Source organism: Coptis chinensis, chromosome 9, assembly GCF_015680905.1.
Source record: "Coptis chinensis isolate HL-2020 chromosome 9, ASM1568090v1, whole genome shotgun sequence".
NCBI lineage: Eukaryota > Viridiplantae > Streptophyta > Magnoliopsida > Ranunculales > Ranunculaceae > Coptis > Coptis chinensis.
Window position 1 is genome coordinate 14,157,076 of NC_141464.1, and position 13,514 is coordinate 14,170,589.

General features: G+C 35.4%; 1 protein-coding gene across 1 annotated transcript; it reads right to left on the bottom strand.

Annotated features, from left to right (window-relative positions):
* Positions 1-2,334: 2,334 nt before the first annotated feature.
* LOC147474871 (protein FAR1-RELATED SEQUENCE 7-like) lies at positions 2,335-3,081 on the bottom strand. The gene is made up of 2 exons (XM_086585210.1): positions 2,563-3,081; positions 2,335-2,433 (listed from the first exon to the last, which is right to left on the bottom strand). Exons 1-2 carry the CDS (start codon positions 3,079-3,081, stop codon positions 2,335-2,337), a joined length of 618 nt encoding a protein of 205 aa, XP_086441336.1.
* Between the last annotated feature and the right edge of the window lie 10,433 nt (positions 3,082-13,514).

A 13,514-nucleotide genomic window follows, 5' to 3' on the forward strand; every position in this document is an offset into this window, starting at 1 on the left:
TGATGATCATATGAGTAGAGGTAAATTTGTTGTTGAAAAATGTTGGCATTATACTGGTGGTATAGTATCTGCATCAATGCATCATATTAACTTACGGAACAAAATTGCAAGTGGGCGCACATCAAAATGCTTTATCGGTATTTGGTCGAGCAGAAATCGCGACGCGCCTGCGGCGCTATCCCGAAAAATGAACAATTAATGTTCATATATGTTTTGGGTATGAACATTTATTGTTCATATATGTTTTGGGTATGAACAATCAATGTTCATGTCTGTTTTGGGTATGAACATTTATTGTTCATATATGTTTTGGGTATGAACAATCAATGTTCATGTTCTGTTTTTGGGTATGAACATTTATTGTTCATATATGTTTTAATATGAACAATCAATGTTCATATTTGTTTTGGGTTCATGTTTTTTTTTTTTTTTTTTTGATGAACACGGATTGTTCATACCTAAAGAAAGTATGAACAATCAATGTTCATATCTATTTTGGGTGTGAACATTTATTGTTCATATATGTTTTGTTCATACCTATTGTTCATAGCTAATGTTCATAATTTGGAGTATGAACAGTTATTGTTCATATCTGTTTTAATGAGCAGTTGATGAAGAACAACTATATAGTTGATTGAGAAGCTATATATGTGATAAGATATATGAAGAAATGGTCACACCGCAAGCTATATATGTGATAAAAACACCGCAAGATTCAATCTAGACTCCTTATCAAAACTGCAGGTATGCAAGTAATACTTACATCTCACAAATTACGTCTTATTTTTCTCCGGACAATTTCTCGAGTCATGGTTAGCTATCTTTCCACAGTTTCTACACATTCTTCCTAGATTGTTTAAGGCTATCTCTCTGGGGGATTTCCATCTCTCCACATTCTTCTTCCTCCCTTTTGTTTGAGAAATGTTGGGATTCAAAATCAATATCTGAAAAAAAGATTTCGAAGTCAAAATCAAATAAATTTTTATATCAAATTAAACATTAAACACTAAACCTATATCAAATTAAACATTAAAATCAATTAACCTGTGAGGTATCAATCGAATGCTCTTCAACTGAAGGCTCTTCATTATCTGCGACTCCTTCGCTGGAAGTTTCATTCAACTTTGAAACTCCAATAGACATTTCACCCATCTTTTCTATAAAATATGAATAAGCCTCAACACTATTCCATGCGTCGTAAGCTACTTGAGAAGTAACTTTGATACAATGAGCCACTCTCAAAGGTTCATGGTTTTCATGGTCGACCACTAATCCAGTATCAAACTCCGCTCTATACGTGTTTGCCTTTTGCATCCACCGATTTAAAAGAAAATGCCTTGGAATCTCTTTGATTTCATAACGCTGAAAAATCTTTAACATGTGACCACAAAGTAACCCCATAAACTGAAAATACTTACATTCACAGTCTCCCTCTAAGATTCTTCTATTGAAACTCACTTTCCAAACGGACTTCTTCTGCGGGTCTCTGAATTTCACCATGTAGCTTCCGATTCCATTGTCGACAATCTCGTCCCCATCAATTTTGTACTCCATCTTTGCCTTCTCTAATTGCTCCTTAAATTTATTGAATGCATTAATTGTATAGACCGACGCAAAGATGCATAAGGAAGAAAAGCATCTTTAGCCACAATTAAGTGAACTATGCTCGGTCGCGGTAATCATAATCTCTTTCATTCCTAGCAATCAAAGCCAAAGACCTCTCATTACCATGTACAAACTCCATTAGCCTAGTTGTCGAATTCTGAATTAATTGGTCATAATGAGAATTCATCGATTCACTTCTCCCAGTTGTATGCATACCGGCAAAAAATGTGTTACTGAGATAACAAGGAACCCATCTCTCCCGTATATTATACATTTCTGTCAACCAAGGATTTTCAGGCAACTCATTATTCTCTATTATTGTATGCCATCTTCTTTCAAAATCACTAATCCTATACGAGAAAGAAATAGTGTTCTTCAAATCGGTTACCGGTCTCAATTTTTAGTAAATGACAACTTCTCTTGAAATTTTTGCATAATATGCCAAAGACAGTAACGATGACGAGTATTAGGGAACACTTTGGCAATGACTGCAGTCATCGCTCTATCCTGGTCAGTGATGATTGCACTTGGCCCACGACCACCCATGGCTGCAAGCCAGGCCTTAAACAACCATATGAATGTATCTTCTGTCTCATTAAGTAACAACGCACAACCAAACTGAATCGACTGCATATGATGGTTGACTCCAGTAAAAGGGGCAAAAGGCATAAAGTATGCATTCGTACGATATGTGGTATCAAAAGAGACAACATCCCCGAAATACTCATACTACACTCGAGACCTCCCATCAACCCAGAAAAAGTTTACTGCAGTCCCATTTTCATCTTGATCAATAGCATAATAGAACTGAGGATCCTCGGCACTCTTCTGCATAAAATATCTAAGCACAGCAGTTGCATCACCTTCTTTAGGCATCTTTCTAGTCAAACCATAATGATGGTTCCAGCAATCCTTCTTTGTAAACCCAAGTTCTTCCCCATTAAACACTGCTGCGACCTTTCCGACAGGTAATCCATTTTCACTAAAAATCTCAGTCAACCTCTTTGCCGCTTCAGGCATATTTTTCTTCGATCTCATACAATTTCTCTTTGCTGGACTAACCAAACCGTGGCTATGTTCATTTTCAACGCAGCTTACAGAGTACATCTCTTCGTGTTTTCTTTTCATAATACGCATTTTAGCGGGGCAACTACACTTGACAGTGCTCGTATTCTTAGAAACACCCACTTCTCCCACTTCTCTCTTATAGACCCCTTCACGTGCGCAAACCATTAAACAACCCGTAGCAAAATCCACACCTTTTTTCCTATCCGTCGACCGAACACGAGTCTCAAATCCCTCTTGTAGACCATACTGTTTGTAGTAAGTCTTTGAGTAGTTAACACTATTAAAAATCATTCCTACAAACGGAGCAACTAGTTTATGCATTTCTCTATCTGGGGATTTATTCGAAGAAGACCCAACAACTACATCTTCGTCGATACTGATTGTTACATTTTCTGCCGTTGACTCCATACATGCACAATTTTGGGTGATCTAACGGTTGTGTATTAGCAGTAAATCGGCTGCAGGAAATTAAAATATAAAAATTAACATCCGGCCAATAAACACAACCTAATAAAATTACCATATAAGTAGTTAATAACACAATATATTTTTAAATAACGAAGAAAACATACCTTAAATCGAAAATGAGGGTTTGAAATTGGTCCAAAATTTGAATGGGGGTTTGATTTGTTTGAATTTTTCGGTTGAATAATTAGGGGTTTGATTTTGATTAATCTGATTTGTTTAAATAATTTGGGGTTTGATTTTGATTTTGAATCCAATTTGTTTAAATAATTTGGGGTGATTTTGATTTTGAAATGGTGTAATTTGGGGTTTTGTTTGAATCAGTATCGTAAGTTTTGTTTTTGGAGACGAAAATGGTGATTTTTTGAAATATCAAAATATCGGAATATTGTGCTTAAGGCTTAAAGTTGGTTTCTGATATTAGTTTAGATGATCTAACGATCTAACGGTCAAAAATTGGCTGTTCACCTAGCCTAACCGTATATATATATATATATATATATATATATATATATATATATATATATATATATATATATATTTGGAGAGGGATCAATATAGCATGTTTTATACCATGGCCCACAACTTCACCCACAAGATGAACTAGAATCTAATTTTTTGTAGATATGTCCAACAAATCTTGAAGATGACCTCCACAAAATTTTAGCTCATTTGATGATGTTTAACAATGTAAAACGATGATTGCTAAATCAAAAAATCAAGGTCGTTAAAAAAAAACTAAAGTTGTCTACAATTTTTAATTAGGTTAGAGATTTCCAAATGAGTCGAATTTTTGTAAAAAATATATTCATATTTAGGAGATCATATCCATAAAATATTAGCTTTTAACTAATCTTGTAAAGGAGCGTGGTATAAACCATGATAAACGGATCCCTCATATATATATAACTTCGAATGTGTTGATTTTCTCTAAAAATGATCTATATTGTCAGGAGAATATCTTCACTACCACCAAAAATCAACTTCTAATTCATTGTTTTTCATGGTGGAGCTTCAAGACCAGTTCTAAAATTGTGGGGGCCCAAGACAAACTCTTAAAAGGGCTAAACGAACTTGTTGTTTATGCTGCAAAACTATTTTAAATGGCTAATAAACACCCAAATGTATTTGGTAAATAAAGTTGGTTGCATATTTTAATTTCTCTACAATTTCAAAGTAGAGGGAAAACAATACCATATCAAATCGGAAACAGAAACATCCCATTTACTATTTTGTAAGGATCCTGGTTAAATAATTGAATATACATTCTTTGACAACTTGAGTTTAAAGAAAACTAATCAGTTGCTTAACATTTGGTATCGGAGATTATATTAGGGTTCGAATCTGGATAGGAGTAACCTAGAGACTGGATCCTGACAAAATAGTAAGTAGTACCAAGGCCCAAAATATTGCTGATATATCCGATATATCTCGGTAAATTGGTACACCGATATCGATATTTCCGATATATATCCACCGAATATTGAACCATTTTTTTCAGATATATATCAGAATTTCCGATATGAAATTTTATATCGCTGATATAATCGATATTTCCGATATAATCGATATATATATGTTGACTTTTTGACCATTTTTTAATATAAATCCGATATTTCCAATATATTTCCGATATGTTTCCGATATTTTCGATATTATATTTATGATATTTTAAATAGTTTGGACTGGTCACCAAAAAAATAGATATATCCGATATATCTGATATATATATCGGTTTTTGGGTACACCGATATATGAACCAATATCGAAATTTTGGGCCTTGAGTAGTACAAGTCGTGAAACTTATCACGAGTAATCCACTGTTTGGTTCAAAGTTGATTTTTAGTGTGTCAAACAAAACGTGTTTTCGAACTAAACCCCCACCCAAAAGAGGTACATAATTTTGTATTTCAAGGAAAACAAAAATGTACAACGCGATTTTCGTTCCATCAATTAAGGGTATTTATTGCAAGTTGGCTACTTGAGGCACATGATGACATGAACACTCTTCATACAAGACCACTAGCGCAATAAAATTGGAAAAACAGCTGAAAGGGAAGAAAATGTACGAAAAACTATTAAAAAGGATTTGGTGGAGAAAAGAAACAGACCACCCAACAAAAGAAATTAAAATAAATTATGGACCTCCCCTCCAAGTTGTAAGGAATAACTACACTATATGATAGTCGGATTTTTAAGAGGAAATTTTTTCAACCGAAACTGTGTATTTGTAATCTCTCTATTTTATGATTTTAGAACCACCTCCCTTAATTATTCTAATCAACTTCTTCTTTTTTAAACAATTTATCAAAAACTCTCTCACTTTATTGAAATTAGAATTAGCTTCATATTATTTAAAATAATTTAGAAAACCTCATTCACGTCACTCAAATAATATTCAACCCCTCTTAATGTTTTTATATTATTTTTTAAATTATAACTGACAGATTTAAAGATTTGAAAAAACACTAATGCGTAGCACGGTTCGCATACTCGTAACTACAAGTCTACAGGCACTCAGACCCCACCCTTCACCACGACTCTCGAGCTTCTCGAACGATTCAATTTTGAAAACCAGATAATGATCTTTCTATACGACTACCTAAATGAATTTTGTGCCCATTATCTTTTGTTGTATTTCCCAAAAGGTAAGGTTACCGCGCCAGTAGTGGAGATCGGTTCTTTCGTCTCCTATAGTGAACATCGGGAGAATACGGATGGAGTGTTGGATTGTCACAACCATTTTATTGACCTATTGCAAGTGAGTCTCCATCTCCATGGCTACCATTGTCAACATATGTTGGCCGACAATGAGCTCTTGGATTGGGACTACACCTTGAGCGATAAGGTTATGAACTGGAAGTACCATTGTCACCAAGTACGGTACGGGTTTAAAACGGTGTATTTGAAAAAAACTTAGTTCGTGTTTTAAACGGAACGTCTCGGGAAAAAAACGGAAAAAAAAGCGTAAAAAAACGTGGGGCATAAAAAACGGGTTTAAAACGTATAATACGTACAATACATAAAAGAAACGGTAAAAACCGATGATAAAGAATATAATAGATAAAGAATTTGATTTTTTTATAAGAGTGGAAAAAAGAATTGACACATAAAATAAAAATAAAAATAATACAAATGAAAGAAAATTCAAATACATGAAAGTATCAAATTATCATTACTCATTCAAATACTAGAAGTTTTAGATTTAGTACCAAAACACGACTCTAAATAATATACTACTAATTACCAACCATAATGACATAATCAAGTTCTACAAATAAGTAAATAACTTTAAAATTTATAATTAATTATTAATAGTTCAAAACAAAATAAAACTATCTCAATAAGTCAATCTAATGCCCACTCTTCAAAAAGGTAAACTCCAAAATCCCTTTTTCTTCTTCGTGTTTTCTTTTAGATTAAAAAAAAAAAAAGTTTTAAACGGGAGATTTTCAAAATCTCGGGTTTTAAACGTTTTTTAAGTTTAAAACGGGTTTTTTTTAAAAACCCGGGTTTTAAACTGGAACCAGACGCCTTGCCAATATCTCGGGTTTTAAACGCGTTTTTTTCAAAAAATCGCCGAACTTGGTGACAATGACTGGAACTGCTTGGTGAATAGTGTTGTTGTCGAGATCGGTGCATACTGCTGTTACGACGAAGACTTGCAGTGGCTTACCTACCCCTCCTAGAGCTTGGGGTATGAACTTCATTGGTTTTTCATTGGTTGGGTAGTCTACCTTGCCGACCTATATGGATATTTTTCCGATCTCCCTTAGTATGGTTTGAATCGGCTAAACATATTTTCTTCATGAGATCTTTTGTAAGTTGGCGATCCCTCACAGGGTGGTCGACATCAAGGTCGGTAGAGGAGTTTGTGGATTCATTTACGATTACACTGGAAAGTGTTGGCTTTCGGCATTGCACATTCTGTTTGCACAAAGCCTTTCGTAACCGACTCACACAGTTTCTCTTGGTGCAGGAGTTTGTGCTTGGAGTCTTTGACAGAGATGCTTCAGAGTTCAAACGATCCCAAACACTTTTTGTCGTGGCTGAATCATCTTGGAGAAGTTAACGCAGCTGTTTCTTCAGATTTTTATTCTTGCTCTCCAATTGTCGGAGACGACGGTAGACCTGAGTTGATGGATCGGATACATGAATACCCACTCTCTCAGTCGTAGATGGACGAGGACCACCGGACTTGGAAAGTGAATTCCCAGCAAAAGGTGAGTGCTGAACTTGTGCGGCAAGAGGGAAACTTTCACCGTTGTTTGTTTTTTGAGAAGCCATTGATGTAACTTTTGTTTTGTGGTTGAGGGTAGGAGCACAGACGGCGCCAAATATATTTCGACAAGATTTTCCAAAACACACCAGTTGGGTCGGAAGTGATCTTTTCCGAAGAGATTGCGAATGGGATGGTTGTTGTTGAGAATTGAGATTGGTCTTCGGTTTGAAGTTGCCTACATACCCAAATATTGTATTGTCTTGGGATCAAGTCTCAATTGCATAGTTTTGGAGAATGACGAAGATTGGATTTTATAGGTAGGATCAGTGATCAGTTAACTTCTTTATTCTCTAATATTCTAATCGTGGGATAAAATTGGAGAACTGTTGGAGAACAATCACGCGATATGAAGTGGATGGAAGTGAATCTTGAATGTGGACGGAGTTGTGGAAGTTGTTTGACTGTTGTTTGACTCGGTCAAACCACTTCCTCGCAAAACATGTGCGCAATTAATATTGATTTTATGTGTAGGTATGTAAACTTTGAGCATATGCTTTGAACATGGACTCTGAGTGTGGGCTTTTTGGGCTCTGAGCATAGGCTTTATTGTAGATAAACTCTGAGCATGGGCTCTGAGCGTGGGCTTTTTGGGCTCTGAGCATGAGTTTTATTGTAGATAAACTCTGAGCATGGGCTCTGAGCGTGGGCTTTTTGGACTCTAAGTATGGGCTTTATTGTAGATAAGTTCTGAGCGTGGGCTTTTTGGGCTCTGAGCATAGGCTTTATTGTAGGTAGGTAAGTAGGTTGGTTCTGAGCGTGGGCTCTGAGTGTGAGTTTGTATTGAATTGGACTTTTATTGGGACACATTTGTGGGGGCTGGAACAGTAATATCCATTGTTTTATCTCTTCTTAAGTTCTTAGTATGTGTATCAACTAGAAATTGCCCGTGACTTTGTCACGAAGCTTTTAAAAATAATTGTTCTCCTAATTGCACTTAATTGTTACGGTATATGAGATTATAGATGAGGAACATTTTTTTTTTTTTTTTAAGTATACATCTTTATTTTACTTTACCCAAACATTGAAGCTCAACTAACCACGATCAATAGAATTAGGCAAAGAGTTAATTTCCAACTTATGTTCTTTTAAGTATTAAAAATTGAATAATGCTCCTTGTCACCCTAACGTTATTATACTTACATGTTCTTATATTATCCTAACATTAACGTTCACATGACTCGATGTTTATGCTCCTTGTCACCCTATATGCCTAGTATATGTGCATATATATTTAGTTGTTGTTTGTGGCTATGCTTCATGTCATTTGAATCCATTTCATACCCTGCTTGGTTGAGATACATTTGACTACCGTAATATTAAATATGTTTGTAGTTCAACTTTAAAATTAAAATTTTAGTAATAGAAATAAAATAACATATTTTTATTTTTTTTAATGGAAAAATAAGGTAGATGAAGTTTCTTTTTGGTACTGAATGATTTTAGTTAATATATAATTATAGTGTATGGTATTAAATGGCATGAATTGGCTCAAGTTATTGCTATGTACGGTTGCATAAATAAAAGGCAAGGTTTTAACACGTTATTTGAGGAGTTTTGTTTTTTTTTTTTTGCATAAAAAAGAGGCAAGGTTTTAACATATTTGAGGAGTTTTTTTTTATTATTATTATTTCAGGTTTTTAGTCCTAATTAAATGTACTCCTATTTTGTAGGACATCAATTCCTAATTAAACAAACTCTTATTAAATTCTTTTTTAAGTGTTTAATTCCTTATTAAATTTCTTTAAAGCAATACAAATCTTGTGGCAACGAAGGAAATCTCAACCATCACATTGTTTTTGCAAGATTTAATCCAAACCACCACTTAGCACCAGTCGTAAAACTAATATCCTTATAAGCTTGCTATGATAACTCCAAATATATATGAAGAAATAGAATGAGGCGTTACGCTATCCAAATTCTATCGAATTTTGGGCAGAGTTTCCTTTGTTTGGTCAACGTTTCGTATACTTAAACCTGTCATAATCTGGAAATCAATAATGACATCCTTCCAACAACCATATGTATATATAACCTAACTTTTACACGACAGTGAAAATGTATATATATACAAGACTGTTTCTGTATGAACCGTCATTTATGTACATCAAGTATTACAACAAAATAACTGGACTCTCTCTACAACAAAATGAACTTGACTCTGTCCCTCGTCAAGCATAGGGGAAACCACCCAAAAAAACCACCTTGATAACATACATTCAGTAAGTTTGAAGGAAGGGCAAACAGACAAAAAAACACCACAATGCCCTGGGATAACACACTCTGCTTTTGGGTCTAGTTATATGGCATTGCTAACATCAATTTAGGTAGAATCAGAGCCTAATGCTGTCATATGTGCATTTGGGTCTAATATTCTACATTGGCAGAGGTAGTAAAACAGGTAAGTGTTTATAATATCTCAAGCTCGGCTTTTGCTACTTAACTTGTCCTTAAAGAGAAGCCAACTACTCTGCCGACACCCAAGTATACATTACAAGAAAAAGGGGCTTTAGCCACGGATAACCCGGAGCATTAGCCACGGACCAAAGCTGTAGAATTATTAGCCACGGTCACCAGCTGTTGACATAGTTATAGTTGTCGTAGCAGGGCATGACACTATTTTGCAACCTTTCGCGACGATAACAGCGCGTGGGTGTTCCCACAGCTTCGACCGTTGGATCAGATCTTGGCATAGTATGTTTTCACCCACGGTTATCTTTCCTCGGTATATATCCAACATTGCTCCAAAGTTTTGGGCGCGGAGCACCAAAATTTCCCTCCCACAAAAATTAGATACCCACAGAGAAGTTGGAACTAATCTCACCACCTCTAGCTTCCACCGACTTTGTAGCAAAAAAAAACAAAAAAACTTCCACGGCCTCTCTCACCATCTCTCTCATCTTCTTCCATTACAGTTCGTCACTATTATCGGTTCTCTCACCATCTCTCTCATCAAACACCAAAGTAGAGCTTAAAGGTATCTTTTTTAAGTTTTTAGTTTATTAAAAGTTGCGTTTTTTTTGTTTTGGATGGAAATTGAGTAAAAGGTGTTCTTTTTATTGCTGTTACACACAAAGGACGTCTGAATTGCCTTCAACTTTATCTTCAAACTATCGGTAATCAAAACTCCTCTTTTCCATCTCAACTTACATACGATTTTCACTTTGGAATTAAGTGTGTTGTACGTACCACCAACAAACTGATTGAAGTTGTAGTTTGATATTTGACGTACGTTAGATTAAAGTTACTATTTTTTTTTTTTAAGTTGGGGTTTTGTTTTTTCACTGTTAGTTAATTGGGTTTCATTTATTTGATTTATTTATATGTGGATGTTGCGGTTCTCACTGGTTTAGTTCGGTTTGAGATTTGAGTGCTTGATTTTGTTTGCTTATTTTAACTTGTATGATTGATGTTTTGCTGATAATTGAAGATGGTACTGCTAGTTTTTGATGAAAATAAGGTTGAAGTTTGTTAAGTTTTGATCATGTTACTGCTATATTACTGCTTTTGAGTGTTTTCCTTGACTGTTTGTTTCATGGATGTTTTTTCAAAGAACAATTTTTTTTCTAACTATATATAGTATTAATATATAACTATTAAATTATTAATTCTTTGTTGGTTTGAAACATATAGATAGAAACATATTTAATTGTTACGCATTTTTTTCAGCTCAAGAAGGTACGCCTCAGTACTTACAGGGTTCTCTTGTAGTGTTTTACTTACTACGAAGGTGAGATGTCAAACTATTAAATGTATTTTGTTATTGGTTGTCTGAGTGAAATGGGTTTATTTAATTTTCAATTTAGCTCATATGGATATGCTCTCTTAATATATATTTTTTTCTAATCAATGTGACCTCCCTAGATGGCCGAGTTTTAGTTTTCTTAGTTTGAGCATATTGCACACATTTATTTATTTCAAAAATGGATTTACATTGATATTTGTTTGGTTACTGTCTCTTTTGCTTTATCTGTTACAATTTTTTTTTCATTACGAATTGCTTAGGTTTTAAATACATATTTATGTGATTTTTGCTAGTCCGGTAAAAATAATTCATTTTTAGAGATTTTGTTAATTTGGTTAGACATTTTTTTCTTGAGATGAGGGTTTGGGATAGGTGTATTTATGAATGGATCATGCTATTTATCTTGTATATAGTTTGAAGTTTTGAACTTGTGTGATTCTTGTTTATTTATAGATACATCATGAAGGTTTTTTCTCCAACTGATAGAAGTAGTTGGGTCAATTTAGACTGCCATGACACCCGCTTTATAAATGGGGTAAACTATTTTATGGACTTTGTGGTAAAAAACTACCGTAACAAGCTCTTAATGTCGTGTCCTTGTCGTGTGTGTAAAAATGGAGGGAAAGCAAAAACCTACGAACTCGTGAGGTATCACATCTATAAAAACCGATTCAACCCAACATATTTACACTGGATATTTCATGGTGAAGAAAGACATGATCCGAATGTGGAGTCCCATGGGAACTCTAATCTGCATGAGATGAATATAAATGATGCATTTACTACCGTGATTGAAGAATTTGGTGGTGAAGAGTTAGATTCATTTCTTGGAGGTCTCGGAGTTGATAATGGAAAGGCACCGGGCATTGATGATGCTGAATCAATATTGTCAGATAAGAACTTTGAAGAGGCCATGAGTGCTTTGTATCCTGGTTGCAAGAATTTCACTATCTTAAGGTTTGTCATAAAGCTGTTTAGAATCAAAGTTACACGTGAGTGGTCTGACATAAGTTTTACCGAGTTGCTTCAGTTACTTAAGGCAGTGTTGCCGGCGGATAATAAAGTTCCGAAAGACACGTATCAATCTGAAAAATTAGTTAAAGAGTTGGGGCTAACTTATGAGAAGATCGATGCATGCCCAAATGATTGTATTTTATATTAGGGGAAGAAAAATGAATTGTTGCAAGAATGTCCTACTTGTAAGGTGTAGAGATATAAAATTGTAACAATTGAGGAGAGAAAAAATCGTGTAAGACTACCTGCGAAGCAGTTGCGGTACTTTCCAATTGGGGATAGGTTGAAGAGAATGTACGGTGTCGGTTGGGTAGCCAAAGCTATGTGTTGGCACTCCACAAATAGATTGGGGGATGGTGAGTTGGGTCACCCAGTTGACTCATCATCTTGGAAACACATTGATAGGACATACCCAAGCTTTTCTTCCGAGCCACGTAATGTTCGATTAGGCCTTGCCACTGATGGGTTCAACCCCTTTGGAATGCAAAGCACATCGTATAGTTCTTGGCCAGTGATGTGTGTCACATATAACCTCCCTCCTTGGCTATGTATGAAACCACAATTCACTATGCTAGCACTGCTCATTGAGGGACGACGACAACCTGGTAATGATATAGATATTTATTTACAGCCGTTGGTCCATGAATTGCAATCCTTGTGGGATAAAGGAGTGCTAGTCAAAGATGCTAATAGGGGTGATGTCTTCAATATGCGTGCAGTTCTCTTATGGACAATTCACGACTTCCCAGCTTTTGGGAACATCTCTGGATGTAGGACCACTACCAAAAGAACAACTTTACTCGACTGATTATGGATGTCGCGAAAGGTATTACCCGACAGACCAAAACTGCCGCAAGACCATCGGAAAATGCTCGGTCGACATAGGCTTCCGACGGTTTTTATTGGTCAAAATAGGCGTCGGGGTTGAGGATCTTTGCCGACGGACATTCCTACTGTTAATAACCGTCAGATACGCCGGCTGTCAAAAACCGTCGGATAGTTGCTGCTGTCAAAAACCGTCGGATATTCCTGCTGCTAAAAACCGTCGGATATTCCTGCTGTTAAAAACCGTTGGATAGTTCTGCTGTTATGAACCGTCGGTTAGACCAACTGTCACCAGCCATCGGATATGCCAGCTGCTAGCCGTCGGGTAGTTTGCTACTAGACAGTTTTTATCCGTCGGGTATTAGTTCTTTATTTAAAAAAAATATATTTTTTATAATAATTGTTTAAGGTATCCCAACATTACATTCTTGCAAGTTCCCACTCAAATGCTACAAACGTCAATGTATTCATAAAGAAACAATGTGTTCATAAAAAAAAAAACAACAATAAGAC